Below are 27,638 nucleotides of genomic sequence, written 5' to 3' on the forward strand. Positions count from 1 at the left end.
GACGTGCAGACATCCGGAAAAAGAAAAGAGGGACTCGAGGACTAATGACAGCACGAAATATAGGATGGCACAAATTTGGTAGTGACATCCCCAGACTTGGAAAGTGGGGAATATATTGTGTCACAAGCTGGTTGTGTAGCACCAAGCGGGATAGATTGAATAAGCTAAGCAATCCTTGATGGAAATATAGCTTGGAGGAGAAGGGCATTCCAGGATCCATGGATTATGAACTATTCACCTTCGTGAAAGAAGGTTGGGGGTAATTGATGGTGGAATCATAAACATAGGTAAGGAAGGAATCCACGATTCCGCCCAGATAGAAAGGGATTCCTCATAGAATGGAACGTAAGAGAAGCGATAATTTTCAGGTACCATTCCAAACAACTGACCTAGATTTAAACCGAGTTTGCACATCAATGAGATATGATGGACATAGAGATTTTTAAGAATATGCTTCCAAACTGCTGAAGGGCAAGAGACTAATAAACTCCAAGCAAGTTTAACAATAAGTGCCTTACTATATTTATGGGGACCGAGCTTGAGCAGAAACCAAGACCACCAAAGTCCATAAAAAAAACCAAGACCTCCAAAGTTTTTGGGCTGGCACAAGGACTCCCAGCTAATAGGCGTAATTTTTTTGAAACAGAATATCTAATTGGTTGCAAATTTGATCCGGAAAGATGACATAAGATGCGTTGGAATAGATTGAAGGACAGATTTGACCAAGACCCCCCTTCCTGCCTGTCATAAGAAAAACAAAAAAAGAGAATTTTCTAACCAAATAATCGAGATTTGACAAGATCAATCAAGGGTGGGAATGCCAGTGTCTTTTATCTACCCATAACTAGAAGGGTGCCTAAATAAAGGGCAGAGGAAGGAATGTTAGAAATTCCTAAATTCATGAGGGGCTGCAGAACTAAAGAAAACGCCACTCTTCTCAAATTGATTTCCTAGTCAGAAAAGTCCTGAAAGACCCAAAACAGCTTTAATAGTATGAAGATCATTCCGAGTAGACCTGCAAAAGAACGAACACATTGGCTGCAAAGAGAAGATGAGAAATTTCAGAACAGTAACTGTTTAACTTAATACCTTGAAAAAAAATTCATATCCCTGTAGATATTAAGCAAACACGATACACCTTCCATGGCTAGAAGAAAAAGGTGAAGACTAAGAGGACAATCTTGTCTAATACAGCGAGAGGATCAAGAAAACCAACGAAGTACCATTCAGTTTATAGCAGGTGAATAAAACACATGCAGAACGCTGCACCTCACAGGATCCCATATCACGGTGAAAAGAAACCTAGAAGAGTGAATGAGCTATTCAATTTCCACCAGAAGGAAAAGCACTTCAGTTATTGGCACAATAAGCTTGCAACGGACGGCAGGATGGAATTCAAAAAAGAATAATTGCTTTTGCCAGAAGCTTAACATTTGAACAAATCTCAATTACGATATTTCATTCAAAACATGCAACTTCTGGATAACCACTCCCCACTCCCCACTCCCCACTCCCCACTCCCCAAATCTCTATATTTACATAAACTGGAAGGCATATATGTATAATCTCAACTCACAACAAAGTCAACAAGTTAAAACCCAGAATTTGTTTCATAGAAATGTAGAACTACTTATTGGGGACTTGTTAGGAAACGGAACTCTGATGTTTTCTATAACGTTTCATCTTCATGATATAAATATAGACCAAGACCAAACCGCGCACAAGCTCTGCAGAAAGCTATTTCCTCTGCTGTGGCAACTGGATCTTCAATACTGCCATCGCTCGAGGTTACTGTCCCAGTTGATTCACGGTGTGCCTGCATCAGTATTTAGAATAGTCAAAATATCTGATCTAGTTTATGGTAGTAAAACTAAGGCCGGCCTAACAACTGCTTGATGTTTGATTACATGAATCATTTTCTTACATACACATGCAATAAAGAAGATTACATGAATCATTTTCTTACATACACATGCAATGGAGAACTTTATATCTACTTTCTTTGATTAATCTCGTCGCTATTTTCCGTTCCTTTATTTTTTGGCTGAATGCCATTCTCTCAATTTGTAAGTTTTAACAGGTCTCACAGGAAGGCCAATAAACAGATCACGTAGCCATGGACTACAAAGTTCGATGATGTGACTTCAATACAGATTACTTCACACCAAGTTTAGTGACGATAAGATACAATGTCAACAGAAATTAAACATCTTTTCGTTACCTGAAAGCATAGTTGTCAAGGCGTCTAGGTTCCCTTTGCTGGAAGGGTGCCTTGGTTGCCTAGCCGTCGCCTAGGGTGGTGCATTGTCTTCTTGTCAGTGTCGCTTTAATTTTTTCTCTCTTCCAACACCTAGGATGATCTAGACACCGTGAAAACTATGCCTGAAAGATATAATGTCAGGCAGAACCTCCGATCGTACATTGATCCAAGTTGGATCAGGATCCCAACTATATATGCTCAAGACAGTATGGATCTGAATCAGATACGCATGGACAAAATCTAGATATAACCAGTTTTATGCCCTAACCAAAGGGAGTTCTAGAAATAACAAATTCTATAGTGGCAGCATCAAGAGGCTTTATCAAGGACAAAGAAATATGAAGATCTTTATAACAATCTACGCACCAAGGAAGGGGAAAAAGCTATCTAATAAGGGATGCATTAGAGGGCAACGATGAGTAGAGATATCAACAATGTTAGATGTATTAAAAGTGAAGATGGTAAAGTACTAATAAGGACTGAGGACAGAAGGAGAGATGAAAAGATTATTTCTATAGCCTACTAAATGAAGACATTTCAAGTAATAATGTTCTGAAGGACTGCATTAACCATCAAGGCACCACATGTCCAGGCAAGACCCCAGGCCCAAATGAGGTTCCAATAGAAGTGTGGAAGAGCGTAGGATCTGCGGTTTATCTTGGCTAACCAAGTTGTTTAATAGGATTATGAGCATAAGGAAAATGCCAGATGAATGAAGGAGAAGCATTGTGGTTCCGATTTACAAATAAATGTGATATTCAGAGTTGTAATAACTATAGAGGCATAAAACTAATTAGTCACACTATGAAATTATGTGAGAGAGTAATTGAAACCCACCTGAGACAAGAAACAACTATTACAGAGAACTAACTTGATTTATGTCAGGAAGATCCATGACAAAAGCTATTTATTTAGAAGATTCATGGAAAAATTTAGAGATTACAAGAAGGATCTCCATATGGTCTTTATTAACCTAGAAAACGCTTATGATAGAATCCCTAGAGAGCTAATCTGGCAAGTACTAGAGAAGTGTTTCAATTAAATATGTGGACATAATTAAACATGTGTATGATATTGTGGTGACTAATGTAAGAACTGTGGGGAAGTCAAGATAGTGAATTCCCAATTACAATTAGATTACAACAAAGATCAGCTTTAATCCCTTATTTGTTTGCGCTTATCAAGGATGATTTAACCAGAGACATTCAAGATGAGGTTCTTTGGTGTCTGCTTTTTGCTGACGATATTGTTTTGGTGGATGACACAAAAGCATGGATTAACGCCAAGTTGGAGTTGTGGAGATCTTGGAATAAAAAAGTTTTAAGATAAGTAGAACTAAGACGAATTATATGGTGTGTAATTTTAGTTACACTAGGATAATGAAGTGGTGAAAAACTAATGAGGGAGATTTCGTAAAGTGATTATTTTAGGTATCTAAGCTCTATCATAAATAAACAAGGTGATATAGAGGATGATATTTCACAGAGAATTAAAATAAATTGGATGAAGTGGAGAGGTGCGTCTGGAGTATTATGTGATCGACATATTCCTCAAAAAATTAATTTTTTTTTTTATAGGACAGTCATACCACTGGCTATGATGTATGGTGGGGAAATAATGTCAATTAAGAAGTATCATATAGGTAAGCTCATGTTGAGATTGATGAGTGGCAAAACTAGGAAGGATAAACTGAGGAATGATCATATTAAAGCTGATTTGGGAGTAGCTCTAATACATGATAAGCTACAAGAAAGTCGCTTGAGGAAGCATGGCCATGTTCAACGAAGGCCTTAGGATGCTCCAGTATGGAAGAGTGATTTTATTCAGATTGAAGGAACTAAAAGAGCCGAGGGCAGACCCAAAATGACCCTAGAAGTGGTGAAGAAAGAAATGCATATCTTAGGCCTTGTATCAAATATGACCTCGAATAGAGCTGATTGGAGGGCAAGGATCCATGTACCCAGCCCCCATTTAGTTAGGATAAGGCAGAGTTGTTGTTCTCGTGTATAGAAACTGATGGCCTCACCCTTATCCTTTACAGATGTAGGCTCCAACATGATTTTACAGTTTCAAAGGTAAGTAGATTGTGTATCACGTATGTATTGATTATTTTGACTAATATAAGTTATTCTACTACAACTTTAAGATGCATATCACACGTCATGCACCTAAAACAATAAAATCATGTTAAAACAGAATGAGCTATATTTTATCACATTAGTATGTTTAATTATATGAAACACTATAATGCTGTTTCACAGTTAATTGCAAGCATGTTGGAGAAGGAAAATATGTTTATAATTTCTTGTATTTTTATTCTTTTAAACCAATTTTTTTTTTATAAAAAAATTCCAGGTATCAAGGCTTTATTTCTTTCAATTATTTTTCCAATGTTGTTGTTGATGGTGTATGGGGGGGGGGGGGTAGAACGCAATCAGAGACCCTTTGCTACCATTGTTTTTTTGATTTGACCCAAAATAAGTTTTTCCAGCAACCCTGCACACTTCCAGGCTGTTTCATATTGAAACTAAAAAGTTGTTTTTTAATGTGACATTTCAGTATTTAACGAATACTTGTAATTTAAATATTTCATATTTGACAATTTCAACGGAAATTTTGCATTCATTTCATTTCAACTCCTTGGGAAAATAAAATATTTTGCAGAACTTCACACATTGCAATCAAAACTGAGTTGCCAAGCCCAGGAGTGGGTCGGGTCTTCTTAAGATTTTTTTTCTCCTACAGTCCTAAAATATAAATCTACCCACAAATTAAAACCCAATCAGTATATTGGCCAAAACGCTCCCAGTATAGCTTGAAAACATAACACTTGGAATTGTTTAGAATGTAACAGAAGGATCTTTCAAATGGCACCAAAAGCAAGCAAAATAAATTAATAAGTAAATAACCTTCCAAAATAGTCTTAATGAAGGGATATTCTATGTAATGAAAAGAAAGTCAAAGGAGAATTGCCCATGCAAAACCTCCCTTGAGTTGAAATGGACCTTTCAAGAAGAAACATCATTACTTGAAGCCACGGGTGATTTTCCATTAATATCTGATGTAGTTTAGTTAATGAATCAACTCTTTTGTTGTTTATAAACTAACCCTACTAATAGTTTAATGCTTGAAATGAACCAAAACCCTTCCTATTAAGAGCAGATTTGACGTTTTGTACACATAATAACACCAAAACACTTGAATATAAGCATGAAAAGAACAAGGATTGCAAGAGCAGCAGCAAGAGAGCAACCTGACCGCAATAATTAGCAATGTCAACAACTAAAACAGCCAACCAGCAGTAATAACCATGGGCAACCAAATACTCTCTTTCCATCACCAAACACTCTGAACTACAATAGCTCCAACAAAAAAAAAAAAAAAAAATCCATAGATTGCAATTATTTTTGCTACTACTAAAATAAAGATAAACACTACGTATCTCGACCCAAATCCTACTAATATATCTACAATTTCATTTTTTTTAGCAACTCCAATGAGTGCTTAACACTTTTCCCAAACAAATAAGTGCAAAACTTTGAAATTGACTCTAAATAAATAAGAATCCTAATAAGAAAATTCAACTTCATAAAGACAAAACCCACCACAAACTGACAGCCTCTTAGTTAACTGAACATTACTTTTGCAATATAACTCGAAATCACATGATATGCATCTCATTAGGAAGCTAACCTGATAAGCTTTTATACAGCACCAAAATCACATTAACTTACTAGGTTTTTTTTTTTCCCAAAAGTGAAAAAATAACCGTTGTAATTTGGGTTCAAGGGTAGTATTTTTGTAATAGGGGTATTATTGTCCTTGTACTCATACTGGAATGTTCTCACATCTATTATAAATGAGAGGGCTGTAAACATTAATTTCACAAGCCATTCACTTGTTATTTCCACATGGTATCAAAGCTAGGGTCCACATTAGGATTCCAACCCTATTTTTGTAATAGGGGTATTATTGTCCTTGTACTCATACTGGAATGTTCTCACATCTATTATAAATGAGAGGGCTGTAAACATTAATTTCACAAGCCATTCACTCGTTATTTCCACATGGTATCAAAGCTAGGGTCCACATTAGGATTCCAACCCTATGCCGTACACGCAACCCTAGAACCCCTTTCTCTCTCTCCTCATTTTTTTTTCTTCTCTTTCTCGGTTTTTGAACTAGCGACGCCAGCGCCTCCACCTCCTCTCTCTTCCTCGCGGCTTCTCTCCTCTCTCTTCCTCGCGGCTTCTCTCCTCTGGCCACAAGCTTTGCTAGCCAGCACCGCCTCTGCCTCCCGCCTCTATCGCCATCACCATCACCGGTGACACCTGCTAGCGCCTCCATCTAGCCCTTTTTCGCCAGCGACTACCGCCAATGCTTCTTGCTGCCGCCGCCAGTACCTGCTGCTGGCTTTGTTATCTTTCCCTTGGTGGTGATTTGACTCCCACCAAGGGCTTTCCCTGTGGGTGATATGTTTTAAATCCCTTTGTGTGGGATTTTTGTTGATGATCTTGTGGGATCCTAGTTGTGAAGGTCGAGTTGTTTTGTGGGCGTCTTATTCTTCAACAACACTATGGAGTCAAAAATTTCTATTGCTTCCACGGGAACTGATGGAAGAACCTCCCGTAAGCTTCTTCCGTTCCTTGTGAGTCCTGTCAAATTAAATGGGACGAATTATCTTATGTGGTCGAGATCTTGCTTTCTGGCTATTGGTTCCTGTGGTCTTTCTGGTTATATCACAAGAACAACTACAATGCTTGTTGATGCTGGTACTACCTAAGATAAGTGGATGACATCCAAATTCTGTGTGATGTCTTATCTCATTAATTCCATGGATGAGATTGCCAGTGGGTACCTTCTTCTTGACACTACTACCAAGATTTGGAAGACAACGAAAAATACTTACTCTAAAGTGGGTAATACTGCCCAATATTATGAGCTTTGTCAGAAAATTCATGCCACCAAGCAACATGAACTCTCTTTCATAGTGTTATTCTAAACTGAGAGGTAAATTGATTTTTATGGGCCATTTACTGTTGTCTGTGATGTGGATGCTACAACCTTCAAGAAGTGGGAAGGTCTTCGTGTCTTTGATTTCTTGCTGGCCTCAATATGGAGTATGACCATATCAGGATGCATGTCTTGAATAGAGAGCCTTTCCTTACATTGGAACATGCATATGCTATAGTTCAATCTGAGGAAGGGCATCATACTGTCATGGTTCATCCTGTTTGTTGGGGTATTCTAACCCCACCTCCATAAGTGTTTTGATGATAACAAACATGTAGACAAGGTCTTGTGTGTGTCTCTATGTCGACAAGAAAATAAGATATGAAACTTGAAGACATAAAGTAAGAAAAGATAATAAAAAGAAGTTCAAAAACTGACCATGAAAGCATGACAAAGCTTGACAAGCATAGAAGACATCAAAAGAGTTCTTGAAGATTAAAGAATGACGAAGATGCTTGTGTGCACTCTTAGAACACTCACTGCATGATTGTAATTGCACTTGCATGAAATAAATGAATGAGCATATGCATTACTTAGAGACCTTAGGAGGTTGTAAATGAACCCCTCCATGACCCTTAAATAGGACCAAATTGATTGGAAAAAGTCCCGAACCAATCCCCTCAGCCTAACAGTCATAATCCAGCCTTGACTGTGATCCGGTCGACCGGATCTCAGTGTATGGATCGACTGGATTTGGCAATAGCTGCACGGGTACGTTCCCATAGATGATCCGGTCGACCGGATCAAGTGGGACGATGATCCGGTTGACCGGACATCGGCCGGATGCCTCTGTAACTTTCAAACGGCTAGTTTTTAACGGCTATATTCTCCAACGGCTAGGATCCGGTCGACCGGATAGGTGAAAATTAGATCTGTTAGAATACATTTTGCACATGTTCTTTAGGCCATTAATAAGCCTATAAATAGAGAACATGTCAGACCTTTTCATGAATCAACTACAGTCCAAAATCTTACTTTTGAGAAAGGTGAAAAATGATTATTGCTCTCTAATTGAAGCCTTGTCCGCATTATTCAAGAATTGACTTCAAAGGCTAAAGAATCTTCCTAAGCTCACACTCCTAACTCTTATAAGAAGATCTTCATTGTGCGAGCATACATTCGCATCATTTGGCACTTGCAAGTACACATCACACTCCTTGCCTAGGTATTTTTACCTTTATTTCTCTTGTATTTAGTTTATGCTTTTAAGTTTATAAAGCATTGGTTGCATTGGCCTAGACTGTACTTAGGCATTGCAAGGATTCTCTTGTCCTTATAAGATTCGGATTCTTTTATCCTTAAAAGTTTGGGATCCTCTTATCCCATGTAAAAAGATTGTAAAGGTGTTCTTCCCACCTACTGTACTGAAAGGAAGAAACTAGTGAATTCTCTCAAAGCTCAGGTTAAGAGGAGTGGACGTAGGCTAAGTTTAGCCGAACCATTATAAATTCTTTGTATTCTCTATTTGCACACTCTCTCTCTATCTTATTTATTTTTCAAAGAAATTTTAAAAAGGACATAAATTCACTAGTGATATCCTATTCACCCCCCTCTAGGTTATCCAACAAGTGGTATCAGAACGGGAGCTCATTTTGATTGAGACTAAGATCTATGAGATCGCATTACACCAATCCTCTTGAGGGACTAAATGTCTCTAGACCTCCCTTGTTCAATGGAGACAATTTTCCTTAATGGAAAATTAGATTCCGGAACTTCACATGTGCACATAATCTTGAAGTTTGGCATGTAATTGAACATGGACCATACTCTTTCAATAAGACTGTAGATAGGGGTGTCAATAATACCCGGCTGGCCCGAACCCGCCCGAACCCGCCTTGAGCCCGGCCTGAACCCGACCCTGATCTGTCAGCCTGAAGGGCGGGTCAGGGTTGAGATTTTGGCTGACCCTGGCAGGGTCGGGTCGGGTCGGGCTAAAGGAGGCGGGCCTAGCCCGGCCCGGCCCGGACCCGACCCTGAATTCTTTATAAGCATTGTCCCCGTAGTCGTCTACTTCCAATATTTCTGATGCTTCCCCCTGACAATGACACCACTAAAATCCGACCCTTCTTTAATCTTTCAAGTCGAAAGAAGATTAATAATGGACTTCACATCCCAGAGATTCAGAATAAGTGGTGTTGTGGATCTTCTCAAGGCTGGCTATTTACAGTGGATGCGTTCAAATGCCCCCCAACGATTCAACTATTCAAAACTGGCGTTGTTTTGAAGATGTAATATTCTATAAGGGACTACTACTCTATGCTGTTAGCAATCACGGACATGTTGTAACTTATGACTTCACTTCTTCTTCTGAAACCCTAATCCCAATTGGGAAGGAAATCAGTGGTCGGGAACGGAGAATATGCGACATGTCTTATTTGGTGGAATCATTAGGGGAGTTATTCCTTGTTTTAAGGCATTACAAGTGGCGTTACGAGGACGACGAAGAAGTTGAAGTTGATAACAGTGAAGATGCCGATGATTACAAAGATATCGTTGTCCACCCACCATACGATTTCAAAACTATCAAGTTTTGGGTTCGCAAATTGGATGATGAGGAGAGCAAGCCAGCAAAGTGGATCCCAATTCAAAGCATTGGTGATGATCGTATTTTGTTTTTGGGAAATAGCAGCTTAATTTCAATCTCTGCCCAAGAATTTGAATTTCCAGAATGCTGCTGCAATGGGTCGGGTCGGGTCGGGCCGGGCCGGGCCAGAGAAAAACCCTGGCAGGGTCGGGCCAGGGTTGAGGGTTTCTTGGCCCTGCCAGGGTTGGGTCAGGGTCAGGGTCAAGGTTTAGGCAGGCCTAGCCCAACCCGACCCATTGACACCCCTAATTGTAGATGGTGAAAGTGTACCTAAAGAAACCTCTGAATTGACTCCTGCTGAAAAGGAGAAAATTCGGTACAATTTCAAAGCTATCACCTTCCTACAATATGCCTTGACTGATTCCAAATTTTATAAAATAGCCATGTATGAAACAGCTAAAGAAATTTGGGATACACTTATGGTTTCATATGAAGGAACCTCACAAGTAAAAGAATCCAAGATTGATAAATTAGTACATGAATATGAACTGTTTAAAATGTTAGAAAATGAGATCATTTCTAGTATGTTTTTGCGTTTTACTAACATCTCCAACAAGTTGAAGGGCTTGGGTAAAACATATACCAAGTCCGAAAATGTGAGAAAAATTCTCAGGTCACTTCCCCCCAAGTGGAGACCGAAAGTAACAGCCATTAAGGAAGCAAAGGACCTCGACAAAGTGAGCCTGGACGAACTGCTTGGATCTCTTCTTACTCACGAAATAGAATTGAATGAAGATGAAAGATAGTCGGAAATAAAAGAACCAAAGAAGAAGACAATAACTCTCAAGACAACTAAATCATCAGACGAAGAGAGCAATGAAGAAGAGAGCAATGAAGAAGAGGATATCAATTTCTCAGAAAAGGAAATGTCTCTTATCACCAAGAAATTTCAAAAATTTCTCAAAAGGAAAGGAGGCAATTACTTCAATAAGGGACAAGCAAGCAAAGGTAAAACTTTTCCTTCTAAGAAAGATATTGTCTGCTATGACTGTAGAAAGTCTGGCCACTTTAGAACTGAGTGCCCAAAAGAACAAGAAAAGAAAAAAGCTTATACCGCTGAAATTTCATGGGACTCAAGTGAAGAAGAAGTGGTAGGGGATTCTGATGAAGAAGTCACAAATCTAGCTCTTATAGCAACAGAAGATGACATAGAGGTAAGTTCGGCCTATCTTACTTTTAATTCTAAATATAGTGATTCAATTGATGAGATAGATATGGATGACAGATGAAGATGATATTGAAAAGGGATTTGAAGCTCTCTATGAGGCAAGTCGAAAGCTTGAAGCTTCAAACTCCTTTTTAGAAAATGAAGTAATAGAGTTGAACAATAAAATAGATGACCTACGGATCTATATTGCCCAACTCGAAGGAGAAAATGGGAGATTGACGTCAGCTTTGCTAACCTTCACCAAAGGTAAAAAATCTTTAGACACTCTCCTTAGTACCCCTCAAAAGTCACCACAAGACAAAGAAGGTTTAGGCTATAGTGGAAAAATCCCATACCATGCCAAAGGTAAAGAAAAAGTGGTAGAGGGAAGAACATACCAAGGTCAAACGTCAACTTCTCATGTTCCCCCTTCAAGGAATCAAGGATATAGAAATCAAGAGCATAGAAATCAAAGGTATAGAAATCAACATCATCATGCATTTCAATATACCTCTCAAAGAAGGAATAGACCTCAAAGGGAATATGTACCTCAAAGACCTCAAAGACCTCAAGGTCAATATTATAGGCCATATGCTCCATACTCTGTGGAAAGAAGCTATAGACCTCAACCAAACCATAGGCCATATATGAAGTATAACTCATATAGACTTTATGACCATCAAAGATTCCAAAGAGGTAGAAGGACACAAAACTCCTTCAATAACCAAAGACCACAAAGGCAGAAAAGGGCACCATCTCCATTTGACATTTGTGACCCTAGGTACCAACAACCTAAGAACTATGTTCCGGACACAAACTATAGTCCTAATTTCAAGACAGTTTGGGTACCTAAGGAATCTCTCAACTCTAACAACAATGGACCCAACAGAATGTGGGGACCAATGCATGTGTAAACTTTGTTTTGTAGGTATGCTTGAAGAGCAAAGGACAAGTAGAGTGGTACATCGACAGTGGATGCTCCAAGCATATGACCGCAAATACAAAGTTATTTACAAAGTTGAGAAAGTATGATGGAGGATGGGTGACCTTTGGAGACAATGGAAAAGGAAAGATAATCGGCATTGGAAATATCAACATTGGAGGTACCATCATATCAAACGTCTATCTGGTAAATAAACTTGCCTATAACCTACTTAATGTAAGTCAACTATGTAGCGTTGGATATAAAGTAAGTTTTGATGTTTCACATTGTCTAGTTTTGGATGCAAATAACAAAGTAGTATTGAAAGGAACTACAAATAATAACATATATACTTGCATTATTGATGAAGCTAGTTCTAGCAATACTTGTTTAGTTTCCTATGAAGATTCAAGTGTTTGGCATAGAAAACTTGGACATGTAAATATCAAATTGATTCATTCAATAAATTCCAAGGATCTTGTTCAAAACTTATCCAAACTAAAATTTGACAAGAATTATTTTTGTGATGCATGCCAAAAGGGTAAACAAGTTAAAGTTTCTCACAAATCTAAGAACATTGTTTCAACTTCTAGACCACTTGAACTTCTCCATTTGGATCTCTTTGGCCCTATTCCTATTCCAAGCATGAGTGGTAAAGTATACACATTTGTCATTGTTGATGATTATTCTAGATATACTTGAACTTGCTTTCTTAGACACAAAAATGATGTTTTTAATGAATTTACCAAACTGTGTAAGAAAATTCAAAATAAAAAAGGCTATTTGGTCACTACAATAAGAAGTGATCATGGTGGTGAGTTTGACAACTCAAACCAATTTGGGAAATATTGTGATGTTGAAGGCATCACCCATAATTTCTCTGCTCCTAGAACACCCCAATCCAATGGGGTTGTTGAAAGGAAAAATAGATCTCTTCAAGAGACTGCCCGGACTATGCTTAGTGAATATTCTCTACCTAAATATTTTTGGGTTGAAGCTGTGAATACTGCATGTTAAGTTTTAAATCGTGTTTTGATTCGAAAAATCCTATTGAAAACACCCTATGAGCTTTATTTTGGAAAGAAGCCCAAAGTTAACTATTTTCAAATCTTTGGATGTAAATGCTTTATTTTGAATACCAAAGACTCCAAAGGTAAATTTGATGAAAAATCAGATGAAGGAATTTTTCTTGGGTACTCTAGCAATAGCCGTGCTTATAGAGTATTCAACAAAAACACCTTAGTTGTAGAGGAATCTATGAACATTAGACTTGATATTTCTCCTCCAAAAGAAAAATATAAACCTCTAGTTGATGAGGATGAGGATGTCATTTCTGAAATTTCAAAAAGAGTTGAGACCACTTCTTTGAAAGAAGATTCCCCTATAGAAACCTCTAAAGAAAATCCTTTGGAGCTTCCCAAATAAGTTAGACCTTTAAAGAATCATCCATTAGAACAAGTTATTGGTGACTTTGAATCAAGTATTCAAACTAGGTCTAAGCTTCAAAACACTTGCAATTTTTCTGCATTTCAATCCATGGTAGAGCCTAAGAACATAAAAGAAGCCTTGATGGATAATGATTGGATTTTGGCTATGTAAGAAGAACTTCATCAATTCGAAAGAAATGATGTTTAAGAGCTTGTGCCCAAACCCAAGAATAAATCCATAATTGGAACAAAATAGGTATTCAGAAATAAATTGGATGAAAATGGTATTGTGGTAAGAAATAAAGCTAGACTAGTGGCTCAAGGATATAATCAGCAGGAGGGAATTGATTTTGATGAGACATATGCCCCTGTTGCTAGATTAGAAGCCATTAGAATGCTCCTAGTTTTTGCTTGTCATAAAAATTTTAAACTTTTTCAAATGGATGTGAAAAGTGCTTTCTTGAATGGGTTTATTGAAGAAGAAGTGTATGTATCTCAACCTCCTGGTTTTGAAAGCTCTTCTCATCCTAATCATGTTTTTAGATTAAAGAAAACTTTATATGGACTTAAACAGGCACCAAGGGCATGGTATGACAGATTGAAGACATTTTTTATAGAAAATGCTTATACCATTGGTAAAATAGATACTACATTATTTGTTAAACGTAAGGGCTCTAATATGATTATAGTGCAAATATATGTTGATGATAATATATTTGGTGCTACTGATGATTCACTATGCATTGAATTTAGCAATTGCATGAAAAGTAAGTTTGAAATGAGTTTAATGGGTGAATTTAATTTCTTTTTAGGCCTTCAGATCAAACAAACAGAAAATGGGATCTTTATCAACCAATCTAAATATATAAAGGAATTGCTAAAGAAATTTGATATTAATTCCCAAAAGGCCTCTAACACACCCATGAGTACCTCAATAACTCTCTCAAAAGATGAGAATGGAACCCCTGTTGATCCGACTCGTTATCGAGGTATGATTGGAAGTTTGTTATATTTAACTGCAAGTAGGCCAGATATCATGTTCAGTGTGTGTGCTTGTGCTAGATTTTTAGCTAATCCTATGCAATCACATCTTAGCGCGGTTAAAAGAATTTTTAAATATTTGAAAGGAACAATTGATATAGGATTATGGTATCCAATGAACAACTTTGAATTACTTAGCTTTTCTGATGCAAACTTTGCTGGTTGTCATATTGATCGCAAGAGCACAAGTGGTACTTGCCACTTTCTTGGATCATGTTTGGTTTCTTGGTTCAGCAAGAAGCAAAACTGTGTGGCACTCTCAACTACCGAAGCTGAATACACAGCAGCTGGCAGATGTTGTGCCCAAATCCTTTGGATGCGTCAGACTCTTCAAGATTATGGACTCCAATACAATCCTTCAAAAATATTATGCGACAGCACTAGCGCAATCAATCTAAGCAAAAACCCAATTCTTCACTCAAGAGCAAAACATATAGATGTTCGTCATCATTTTCTTCGAGACACTGTCCAAAAGGGAGAAGTTGTACTCGAACACATTGAAACAGAAAAACAAGTTGCAGATATCTTCACCAAACCTCTGTCCGAAGAACGTTTCTGCAATCTTCGTCGAGAATTAGGTATGTGTAACCCTTTTGATTGAGAACCATCCTTGGAGTCTGTCCCAATCGATCTCACGATCAAAATCCAGGGTTGACTGGCTAAAATGGCCTATTTAAGGTCATCCGGTCGACCGGATCGCGGAAAAATTGCCTTTTTAACCAAAACCGAGACTCAAAAGGCTCATTTCTAACTTTCCAAAACCCATCTATCTTCTCTCCCAAACCCCTCTTTTGAGTTTCTAGGGCAACATCTTGCCAAATCCTTGAAGATTTTTGCTTTTTTGGTGATCCAAACTCATTCTCACCATCAAATCTCTAGTCTCACCATCAAATCTCTAGTTTTTCACACCTTTACTTCTCAAAATCCTTTCCAATCCCTCTTTCTCAAAACCCTTGCTCTCAATGGCTTCAAAAGGAGAATCCTCAAAGAAGAGAAAGACTGTGGCTTCAAAGAATGATCAATATGATGGAACTCTGTTCATCTCGAAGAAGGCATCGATTTGGTGGAAGGAATTTCAACTGAAGAAACTCATTCGAGAAAGGCTAGTAAGTGTTATCGAACTCAATGCCATTCTTCCTTGTGAGATAAACACTTTCTTTGAGATGTTGGGTTGGGATGCTATTCTCTATCCCCAAGAGAAAGCCTATACTAGGCTTGTTCAACTATTTTATTGCAATCTCAAAGTAGTTGGTGTTGAAGGTGACTACACCATCACCTCCCTAGTTAAGGGCAAATATACTTCCTTCGACACTGTGGAACTTGCCCAAATAATTGGGGTTGATGACTCTGGAGAACAAAAGTATCTCCGTACCAAGACTTCCCCTACAGGATTTATGGATGTTGATGCAGTGTATGGTTCAATTTTCAAGAATTATTTGGGGGAAACCAAGGGTCTTACTGCTATTCATCTTGGAGACATTCCTAGGGTAGTCAATTTGATTTTGACCTATAATATCCTCCCACTTGGTGGGCATAGAGATGCAGCTACCCGTTTCCAGGCATATCTCATTTGGTGCATTGCCAATACTCACCAAATTTGTCTTCCCTATGTGATTATGAAAATTATGGAATTGGCTGCTGAAAGGGACTCCAAGGCAAGCCTCCCTATAGTCGGTTCCTAACAGTTATCTTCAAGCATTTTGAGGTTGATCTATCTGACGAAATTCCAACTTCAAATCCTTCTGCAATTGATTCTTCTACCTTGAAGAAAATGGGCATTCCTACTACTAGCGGATCCGATGTTCCTCCTCCTCCTGCTGGTCGCCAAGCCAGGTGCAAGCAAGCCTCTTCATCCATTATTGTTAGCGATGCTTCTGATGAGGATGATAGTGATGATGGAGATTATGTGACCAGGGCTGAGTTTGTTGCGTACCAGGAGAAGCTTGACTCCCGTCTGCAGGGATTTGATGATCAGTTCGCAGCTCTTCGTGGAGGAAACAAGGAGATCATGGCACAGCTTAGGATGATCACTCAGCATTTCCATATTTTTGACCCTCCTGCAGATGATTAGTTTTATTTACTCCTGTTTGGTTTAAAAAGCCACCTTGGTTTGTACTATTTAGGCACCTAAATTTTGATTTGACGCATCTTTTACACTGTTGCACTTCTCTAGGGGGAGAGTGTTTTGATTTAGACTATTTGCTTTCTACCTGTGTGGTATCTTTGAATTAGACTCTTTGATTGGCTTATTATGGATTTTATATGTTTTGGCTGCCATTATCCTCTCTTTATCATATAACTCTACTATGCAGGGAGAGCCTTCTCTACCCTTTTTGGTGTTGACAAAGGGGGAGAAGAGTTCTGATTAATGATTATGATTTGGATTTTATATGACTGCATATACTTGGTGGATATGATTTTGATGCATGGTTTGACAACTTTGATATTTTGATAATGAATACTATGTTATATATATTGTTACCAAATCATATGTTTGTCATCATAAAAAAGGGGGAGATTGTTGGGGTATTCTAACCCCATCTCCATAAGTGTTTTGATGATAACAAACATGTAGACAAGGTCTTGTGTGTGTCTCTATGTCTGCAGGAAAATAAGATATGAAACTTGAAGACAGAAAGTAAAAAAAGATAATAAAGAGAAGTTCAAGAACTGACCATGAAAGCATGACAAAGCTTGACAAGCATAGAAGACATCAAAAGAGTTCTTGAAGATTGAAGAATGACGAAGATGCTCGTGTGCACTCTTAGAACACTCACTGCATGATTGTAATCGCACTTGGTTGAAATAAATGAATGAGCATATGCATTACTTAGAGACCTTAGGAGGTTGTAAATGAACCCCTCCATGACCCTTAAATAGGACCAAATTGATTGGAAATAGTCCCGGACCAATCCCCTCAGCCAAACAGTCATAATCCAACCTTGACTGTGATCCGGTCTGAGCATCCGGTCGACCGGATCTCAGTGTATGGATCGACCGGGTCTGGCAGTAGCTGCACGGGTACGTTCCCATAGATGATCCAGTCGACCGGATCAAGTGGGACTCCCCTGTAACTTTCAAACGGCTAGTTTTTAACGGCTATATTCTCCAACGGCTAGGATCCCGTCGACTGGATTGGTGAAAAATAGATCCGTTAGAACACATTTTGCACATTTTCTTTAGGCCATTAATGAGCCTATAAATAGAGAACATGTCAGACCTTTTCATGAATCAACTACAGTCCAAAATCCTACTTTTGAGAAAGGTGAAAAGTGATTATTGCTCTCTAATTGAAGTCTTGTCCACATTATTCAAGAATTGACTTCAAAGGCTAAAGAATCTTCCTAAGCTCACACTCTTAACTCTTATAAGAAGATCTTCATTGTGCAAGCATACATTCGCATTATTTGGCACTTGCAAGGAGTACACATCACACTCCTTGCCTAGGTATTTTTACCTTTATTTCTCTTGTATTTAGTTTATGCTTTTAAGTTTATAAAGCATTGGTTGCATTGGCCTAGACTGTACTTAGGCATTGCAAGGATTCTCTTGTCCTTATAAGATTCGGATTCTCTTATCCTTAAAAGATTGAGATCCTCTTATCCCGTGTAAAAAGATTGTAAAGGTGTTCTTCCCACTTACTGTACTGAAAGGAAGAAACTAGTGAATTCTCTCAAGGTTGAGAGGAGTGGACATAGGCTAAGTTCAGCCGAACCACTATAAATTCTTTGTGTCCTCTATTTGCGCACTCGCTTTCTCTCTTTCTTATTTATTTTTCAAAGAAATTTTAAAAAGGACATAAATTCACTAGTGATAACCTATTCACCCCTCTCTAGGTTATCCAATACTGTTTCCCAAGAGCGCTCTACCTTGTTTAGTAGCCCACAACAGCCTTCTCGTGGAACTCTTCCTCGCCCTGTCAGTGATCGGTCCACTACTGATCATCTTCCCTTGAAATGTGATTTTTGTGGAAAGAAAACGACATACTAGAGAGTGATATGGAAACTTCATGGGCGTCCCAATGATACCAAAGGACGTGGTCAGGTTCGTTCTACTTCCAGGGCACATCAGACTTCTGAGGAGAGCAATACAAAGCAGCCCCTTTCCAGGAGGAATTTAATCAGCACTTGTGGCATCTTATGACTCGACTGGACACCTACTCTGTTTCCACACCTTCGGCTGCATCGGCTACCTCTCTGCCAGGACTTTCCACTTCCACTCCATCTTCTTCCACACCAGGTATTTGTAGTGGCAATTTTACATCAATCATGTCCAATTATTGGATTATTGACTCTGGCTCCACCAATCACATGACAGGTTCCTCTTCTCAATTTTTGCAATTTTCTCCTATTTCTGGTTCCTATAAATTTAGAATCGTTGATGGTTCTCTTTCCTCTGTTTCTGGGAAGGACACCATTAAGTGTACTCCTTTAATTCTTTCTTCAGTTTTACATGTACCTAAATTTACTACTAATTTATTGTAGTCTTACCCGTGATCTAAACTGCAAAGTAACTTTTTTTCCCACTCATTGTCTTTTTCAGGACTTGAAAACGGATCATACGATTGGTAGTGGTAAAGTGGTTGATGGGCTCTATATGCTGGATGGTTCCTCTTCAGCATCTGCTTTGACTTCCCAGTCTTTTACTTCTGACCCCTCGGCTTCTGCATTGGCCGAACTCCATCGGTGGCATCGTCGGCTTGGTCACCCTCCTTCAGTCCTTTGCATGTTTTAGCTGCTTTATTTCCCAGTTTAGTTAAAAGTCGTATTTCTCTTACTCTTTCTTGTGATGCTTGCATTTTTGCCAAGCAAACTCGTGTTGCTTTTCCTATTTCTGATAATAGAAGTTTACATCCTTTCAATTTAATTCATTCTGATGTGTGGGGCCTTACCGGTTGTGTTTCTACTTCTGGTTTAAGATGGTTTGTTACAATTATTGATTGCTTCAATTGCACCACATGGGTTTATCTTATGCACCAAAAAACGTGATGTTTTTCTTATTTCAAACTATTTCATAAAATGATTGTAACTCAGTTTGATGCCCGTGTAAAAATCATGCATTCTGATAATGGGAGAGTATATGGAGACTTCGTTTCAAACCTATCTCTCTTCCCATGGGATAATTCACCAGATTTCTTGTGTTGATACCCCTGCCCAGAATGGTGTAGCTGAAAGCAAAAACCGCCATCTCTTGGAAGTAGCTCGGTCTCTTATGTTTACCATGGCTGTTCCTCCCCAATTTTGGGGTAATACCAATTCTTTCTGCCGCCTATCTCATTAACCAGCTGTTCTCTGGGTTCTTGATGCCCTCTGCCCGCTTGATGTTCTCTTGGGATCTTCTTCTTTCATTGTTCCTCCCAAGGTCTTTAGTTGTGTAGTCTTTGCTCGCAATCATCATGTTTATGGGAAATTTGATCCTAAGGGTCTCTGTTGTATTTTCTTGGGTTATTCTACTACCCAGAAGGGTCATAAATGTTATCATCCTCCTACACGCAAGTTGTTGGTTACCATGGATGTTGTTTTCGAGAATCCAAGGCCTATTTTCCGACTCCTAGTCCTCTTCAGGGGAAGGCTGTTAGTAAAGAGGACTTGATTGCCCCATTGGATGTGTATGCCTCATTGCCTCTGTAGTGGAAGATCCATCCATTGAACTTGAGGATGGTATAACAAGGCAAGAATAGGAGCAAATTGCAATCCAGGGGGAGCCCAACACTTTGTAGACCTTTTCTAGGGGAAGTAGGGGAATTTGGCATAAAAATACCACGACAACCACTGAACCACCTCAATCGGAAGAGCCTGTTTCGAGTCTTTCTACTGGTAAGCTTGCTTCTGATCCTAGTATTGATCTCCCTATTGCAATTTGTAAGCCTAAGAGAATGTGTATTCAGCATCCCATTTCTAATGTTGTGTCATACAATTCTCTTTCCCTTTCTTTTTATACCTTTGTTTCCTCTTTAGCCTCTATTTCTATTCCTAACACCTGGCAAGAGGCTTTAGCTCAGTCAAAGTGGAAAGATGCAGTGCATGAGGAAATGAAGGCCTTGGGAAAGAATAAGACTTGGGAATTGGTGTCTCTTCCACCTGGGAAGAAACCTGTAGGCTGTAAATGGGTCTTTGCTGTTAAGCAGAAGGCTGATGGATGTTGAGAGATACAAGGCTAGGCTGATTGCCAGAGGCTTCACCCAAATTTGTGGGATTGACTATCAGGAGACCTTCGTCCCAGTCGTAAAGATGAATACAGTGAAGGTAATTATTTCTTATGCTGTAAACCTTGGATGGGATTTTCTACAACTTGATGTAAAAAATGCTTTCCTACATGGAGATTTAGAGGAAGAGGTGTATATGGAGATTCCTACTGGTTTTCCTACTCCAAAAACTCATGGGAAGGTATGTCATTTTAAGAAGGCCTGTATGGTTTAAAGCAGTCACCTAGAGCATGGTTTGGGCGTTTTCATAGAGCCATGGTGTCTATTGGGTACAAATAGAGTAATGCAAATCATACTCTATTCATCAAGAAGGTTGGACAGCACATACTGTTCTGTTAGTCTATGTGGATGACATGGTAATTACTAGGAGTGATAATGAGGAAATCAGCAAACTCAAGAAGTATTTGGGAACTGAGTTTGAGGTCAAAGGTTTAGGGAAGCTTCAATATTTTCTTGGGATAGAGATTGCCATTCAGCCCAAGGCATCTCTCTTTCTCAGAGAAAGTGTACTCTTGATTTATTGATTGACATTGGAATGTTAGGGTGTAAGCCTGCTGATTCGCCCTTGGAACCATATACTCATCTAAAAAGTAAGGAAGGAGAACCTGTTGATAAGGGTGGTTACCAAAGGTTGGTGGGACGTTTGATATATTTATCCCACACTCGGCCAGATATAGCCTTCTCAGTTAGTGTTGTCAGTCAATATATGCATGATCCCTATACTTCACATCTTGAGGTTGCCTATAGGATTTTGAGATATTTGAAGTCTTCTCTTGGCAAGGGTATCCTCTTTACTCCTCATAAGCATCTTTAGGTTGAAGCTTTTACTGATGACGATTGGGCAGGGTGTCCAGATGACAGACTATCCACTTTAAGTTATTGCACCTTTGTTGGTGGTAACTTGGTTACTTGGAGGAGCAAAAAGCAGGCAGTTGTGGCCAGGTCTAATGCTGAAGCTGAGTTTAGGGCTATGGCCCATAGGATTTGTGAACCTCTCTGGCTCCAAGGTCTCCTCTGTGACTTACATATTCAGGTTGATCTTCCCATGCGATTAAAAAAATCTTAAAAACGGATGGCTCAGATTTATTTTGTGATTTTCAAAAACATCATCTTCCATTGTTACATGGATAACTACCCAATATAATAATAATAATAATAATAAGTTAGAAGTAACATAACAGATTAACACCACATTATCAAGTGTCCTTCATATAGTGAGTCCATAAAAATCTTCAGGATCCACAGGACAGATGAAGTAGATAGCAAGAGTCTTAATGGCAGGCCAGCGTCATTGAATTTTAAGGGCCTGACAAGATTAATTTGATGAACCTCATGTTATTGTCAATCCAGCATCATAGAATCTGGATTGTCTCTAATCTTCGCCAATTAGTTGGCTCTTTAGGTTATCATGTGGAATCTTTTTGGATGCTAACTCAGCTGCCAAATATAAGATTCTATTTTCTAGACAAGTCAACCAGCATCGCATCCTCTCCCCCTTCCCCAACATAACACATCTCAACAAGAAACAACATGAAAATGATTTATAAAAAAATGAAAAAAATGAGGGAAAAAAAAAAAACTCTACCAAGAAGTAGAGGCTTACATTAAAAAGTCTTAACGGTAACTTGACTTTATAACTATCATAATTCCAAAGAACCTAAAAAGGTAATGAACGGGTTATAGGGGTTAGTTTCAGGTTTAGCATGCTCAACATGAAAATAAAAATAACAAATTCACCCAAAAGAAAACATGAAAATGACATGTTCAGTTATTATTCGTTTCTCATAGTCATGAAATTGGCCCAAACAACCTGACACAGATCTAAATTCCAAAGAACCTAAAAAGGTAATGAACAGGTTATAGGGGTTAGTTTCAGGTTTAGCATGCTCAACATGAAAATAACATGTTTAGTTATTATTCGTTTCTCATAGTTAAGAAATTGGCCCAAACAACCTGACACAGATCTAAAAAGTGTTCATCTCAAATTGACAGGTCATTTCAAATGTTGCCTACCCTAATGATGAGAATCCAAATACAAGAAGGCACACCTCTCCATCAGATCCATGTATGGTGACACGATACACCACAGTTACACTTCCATTGTCTGTAAATATAACATCACGAATTTCTCCACACCAACCTAGAAAATAAAAAAATTGATTAAAAACAATGCCAGCATGTTTCATTACTTATACCCATAGAGAAAAAATATATATGTTTCTTATGTGGAAATAAAAAGGATAACTGCTCAACCGTAAGCTTAAGAAAATCATAAACCTAAACTGAATGGAGTTTAACGATCCCATCAAGATTTAAGTAGCCAAACATAATAGAGAACATAAAGTCACCCAACAGTTCAACTAGCCATATAAATGGGTCGCATGCTTCTCCAGGTCATCCTCTTTCCTCAAAAATGACACAGACAATGGTGCTGCTGTACACAGCAGATCCAGAGGTTTAATAATGAAGGGGATTGCTCTGGATTTGCTATGCCTTGCACTACAAGCGACAAGCAAGCTTCTTACAGAAGCTGGGGGAAAGTGTCTGCCAATTGATTCATAGCAAAGGAATATGTACAACATGAGAATATTGCACATGGCAACCCCTCATGTTGGCCATATCACCCTCGATTCATGTGGTAAGCTCAGCCAATAGATCCTCCAAGGTGGCAAAAGTAAAATCTCCATATAGTCAGAATTTCAACAGGAATAGACTTATGAGGCACAGAACTGATGGGGAGATCACATGGCTGAACAAGAAGCCCTGGATCTCGTAGCCAACCTATTCTCCCAAGATCAATGTATCACCCCAACTCCCCAAGTGTTAGAGAAGGTCTTAATGCAACGAAATAAGACAATCTTCCTAGGAAACCAGTCACATGGTGTGGAACCTGACTGAATAAGATGATTCAGGAGGTTAACTCTGCTAATTAAACACAAAGGTTGGAACTTGAAAAAAAAAGAAAAGGAAATGAGCGAACAAGAGTTACAAAGAGGGGTCCACCTGGGGCGTAGAAGCTCAACATTCGGTTGGCATGGTACCTGTAGAAATACGCGGGTAACACCAACTCAATTAGATCATTTCATTCTTGTTAAAACAAAAATAAAAAAAAAACATGAACTAAAAAAAAAACAGAGCAAGATGACAAAAAGATTTAATGTGGTTCACACACCAATGCGAGTACTACGTCCACGGGCAAAGCTGAAGATGTTTCACTAAGTGATAGAAAAAGTTACAATGAAGATTTCTCAAGAATACTCAAACGGCACTGCTGCTCTCTCCCAGAAATCCTAAATTAAAAAACCCCAAATCTCACTAACTTTACAACAAGACCGATAAAGAATATAAATACTTCTCCATCGGGTTGCAAGGTACCGATGAATGGAGGAGAAAAATTATGAGCCTCCGCGCTCAGAGTAAAAATCCCATTCGGGTGGCCACCAAAATATTTCGGAACGGGTACAAGAATTCGAGAGACACATAACAATACTCCATACCCAAATAAGAAGAGACAGACGAAAGAAATAAAGAAAATTATACATGTACCATCACGATTCAGAGATACACTCATGATCTCAGAAAGACTCTCAGATATAGAGACAAACTCACACAAATCCTCTCTATAGATATTCCACAAAACGAAACCAAAGTCGTTCCTTGTGCAAAATGTCGGCGATCAGTAAGCACAACACAAATCATTAGAAATATCGAGAAGCAAAACCAGCATACAAAGTATGCATCAAGTTTTTCGACATTGTTCTTACCATGGAATATAGTTGCTATCGGGGTTGATGATCTTATCGGAGACCTTTTTGTTGAGGTCTCTGAGGATCTCAGCAAGGGGGCGCATAATGCACGACGACTTGTCCAAAGGCACCACGTAGTTCGATTTGGGCACTGCTGATTTCTTAGCTGCGTTGCCTCCGCCTTCGCCGCCGCTGATATTTTCCAGAGCCCGAACAACGAGCAACCTCGACGACCTTCTGTCGCGTCTATACCGAGAGATTCGGAGCTCATTGGAAGAACAGGAACAGCATAGAGTGGAAGAGATGGCCGGGACACGATTCTCCGTCCACGGAAAGACGGATTTCTTAGGAAAAATGGCGTTTTGTACGGCCATTAGACAGATAGATAGATGGATAGAACTATATAACAAAGACGGAACGAATAGGTACGAAGAATTATACCCAACCTGGACAGCAGGGCTTATGGCCTTATGGGAGGAGTGGAAGATACCGTTGATCTTCTATTAATTACTTTACAGCCAAAACCAACAGTTTGCCCCAATTTGGCCGTCTGTGATGGATAGATAGTCAGGTACTACGTTACGTGAAAGGCCAGCAGCACTCTCTCCAGTAGTATGCATCAGTGTCACTCTCCACCCTCCATTCTGCACTCAACAGTCCACCGATGACCTACCTCCCTCTCTACCTACCAAACTCAGAGTTTGGATCATGTCCCGACATAGGACGTGTGGGATCATATCTGCCTAAGCCTCTGTGCTGTCCTCGTCTGCTGATCCATTCACCTATTAAAACGTTGGAGCAATTACTGGGTCACCCTCCCCTATTCATGGCCGAATCCGGATCAGCTACCCCCATGGGGCGAAGAAGCACGGGCTCCTCTCCGAATTTTTTTTTGTAATAATAGGGAACATTATATTTGACCTTACACTGCTGGACCCTATCCTCTGCGTCAGACTAGCATGTTCCCGCTAGGTAAGGGGTAGGGTACCCAACCAGTTAAAACTCTTAATTAGTAAGTTCGTGTATTATATGTGTAATCGAACCGTTTGATTATAAAAAATATATTCTATTGTATATTTTTTATATATATGATAAAAAAATATATTTCTTAAACTCTTAATTAGTAAATTTGTGTATTATACGTGTATTCGAATGTTTGATTATAAAAAACATATTCTATCGTATATTTTTGTATATATGATAAAAAAACATACTTTTTAAGTGTACCCATATTATACACGAACTACATGCATTTAATGCTTTTTAACTTAAGTGTAGTTTTGTGACCCAAAAAAAAAAAACCTCAAAATTTAAAGAAGAAAAAACGCAAAACAAATCCCTCCAAGAATACGATTATGGTCTTCGACTCTTTGAACCCGAGCCACCAACTGCCCCATTCCATTCATCTTCTTCATCTCCGTTCTCATTTCAATTCAGGTGGCCGACGAGACTTCCTTTGAGGTTGAATACCCTCTCCCCCTTTCCTATTCTCCATTCTCATTTCAGTTCAGGTGGTCGGTTGATTGCAGCTGGATGAATTAGTGATTGCAGAGGCAGACAAGCTCTGTTCCTCTTCTTCTTCTCCGACTCCATTCGCCAAACAGTTGCAGTGCAATTGTAGTGGTGGCCTGGTGGGAACACTACATCTGAGGCTCTCTCTTTTTCGTCTTTGTAAGTTGTTCCTCTTCTTTTTTTCTCTATTTGCTCTTTTTCTCTGCTTCCTCTTTTTGTGGTTTAATTCAAGGAACAAAATTTTCATAAACAAATATGAGAGTAACATGGGTTGACAAAACTGCTATTTGATGAGTATAATTCTAAGCCATGTGAAGTAATAGACCAATAAGCACAAGCTTGGCAGTAAGTAATCTAAGCTCTCCATTGACAATATAAATTTTTTAACCTACTACTAAGGTACATGAACTTCCATTGGTGATGTTAGTTCATCTTCGAGATGAGTTCATTGATGTGATCTTCACGATTGCCAACATCACCCCCATCGTTGTACTGCTTTTTCTTTCCCTGCAAACCTGCTTTTGGCTTCTTGATCTTGAAGTTGACCAACTCTTTAAAATGTAGGCTAGTAGTGGCAATCTTTTGTACAAATGAGAAGAATATTTGGACAGCACAGGGAGAACATGCACATAGCAAAGTAAAGGAATTTTCTTTTGAGGTTTACATGTTCAATAATGTAATAAGGGATATTATATTGTTCAACAATGTAATAAGGGATATTATATTGTTCAACAAATAAGGGATATTATATTGTTCAATAATGTAATAGGGGATCTTATATTGTGTTTATTTTAGTTGTTGTGAGACCCGTGTCCAAAAACCCGGGCTAATTTGAACTTTGGTTGTAAGTCCGAAACCCGAACCCTAACCCGAATTCGATTATAGATCCGCAGCCCGAAGTCATAGCATCAAGTACGTTATGGAATTTTGGTTGGGTGTTCGAATGGGTAGATGATAAAGAAAGAACTTTTACAGCAATGCGTCACGTACCAGTAAAATGACGGATACCTCCCCCATGTAGTTGCAAGACCCATCAACAGATGTACGGATCGTGGTAAGTTCCACTAACTGACAAGCATAAGCCGTGTTTGATATTTTAAACTTAAATATTTTTTACGAGAGTGTGTAAAGAAGGTGGGGAAGATCCCCAAAGAAGAACCCTAAGATTACATGGGCAAAAGACCATGATTGAGGCATCGGAGGCAAGCAGAGTCTTGCATCCAGCCTTAAGTCTGATGTGGGCTGAATAGTAGGGTACATCGGATTCATGCCCAGGCTTGGATCCGGCCTCGCATCCAATGCAGGTCATATGTGAACTTCCAAGGATTCTATTTAATATATTATTATATGTTATTCAAATGGGTTATATTATATTAATGTTACTATAAATTAAGATGTATTATAATATTAATTTTTATATAAGTTATATAAATCATAATAATTTTATAGTATATAATGTATTATAGTATATATATGATTTATATAACATAGGGGTTATATTGTATTAGTTGTTAAGAGAAATAGTGAAATAGGAGGTGGCATTAGTAACTAGAAGTGGCAATGGATGTAGGAGGTGTATCTATAGGTTATAGCCACCTAGCAAGTTTTTAGGTGTTAAGCAAAGTTAGGAGGTGGGAGTGTTTAGGTGTGAACGTAATGGGTAGATGGATAGAAAATCCTTAATGCTTATCTCTTTATCATTATTAACATGGTTTAGTAGGTTTAGGAGGAGGTAGCCTATAGTGTAAATGTGTGAAGTGTTAATTTATATTTAAACCACC

At 38.7% G+C, this 27,638-nt stretch overlaps 1 protein-coding gene across 1 annotated transcript; it reads right to left on the bottom strand.

Annotated features, from left to right (window-relative positions):
* Positions 1-1,562: 1,562 nt before the first annotated feature.
* LOC122671079 (DNA repair RAD52-like protein 2, chloroplastic) lies at positions 1,563-24,719 on the bottom strand. Its single transcript, XM_043868175.1, has 4 exons — positions 24,364-24,719; positions 23,603-23,640; positions 22,648-22,739; positions 1,563-1,816 (listed from the first exon to the last, which is right to left on the bottom strand). Exons 1-4 carry the CDS (start codon positions 24,717-24,719, stop codon positions 1,670-1,672), a joined length of 633 nt encoding a protein of 210 aa, XP_043724110.1. The 3' UTR covers positions 1,563-1,669.
* Between the last annotated feature and the right edge of the window lie 2,919 nt (positions 24,720-27,638).

This window comes from Telopea speciosissima, chromosome 8 (genome assembly GCF_018873765.1).
Source record: "Telopea speciosissima isolate NSW1024214 ecotype Mountain lineage chromosome 8, Tspe_v1, whole genome shotgun sequence".
In the NCBI taxonomy this organism is placed as follows: domain Eukaryota; kingdom Viridiplantae; phylum Streptophyta; class Magnoliopsida; order Proteales; family Proteaceae; genus Telopea; species Telopea speciosissima.

What these genes read in the sequence shown, in the direction of transcription:
- LOC122671079 (XM_043868175.1), bottom strand. Translation starts at nt 24,719, where the DNA reads ATGGCCGTACAAAACGCCATTTTTCCTAAGAAATCCGTCTTTCCGTGG. An exon ending in GTTGAGCTTCTACGCCCCAG is followed by an intron (nt 22,740 to 23,602) that starts GTGGACCCCTCT and finishes TTTATTTTCTAG; the next exon opens with GTTGGTGTGGAGAAATTCGT. An exon ending in TACATGGATCTGATGGAGAG is followed by an intron (nt 1,817 to 22,647) that starts GTGTGCCTTCTT and finishes ATACTGATGCAG; the next exon opens with GCACACCGTGAATCAACTGG.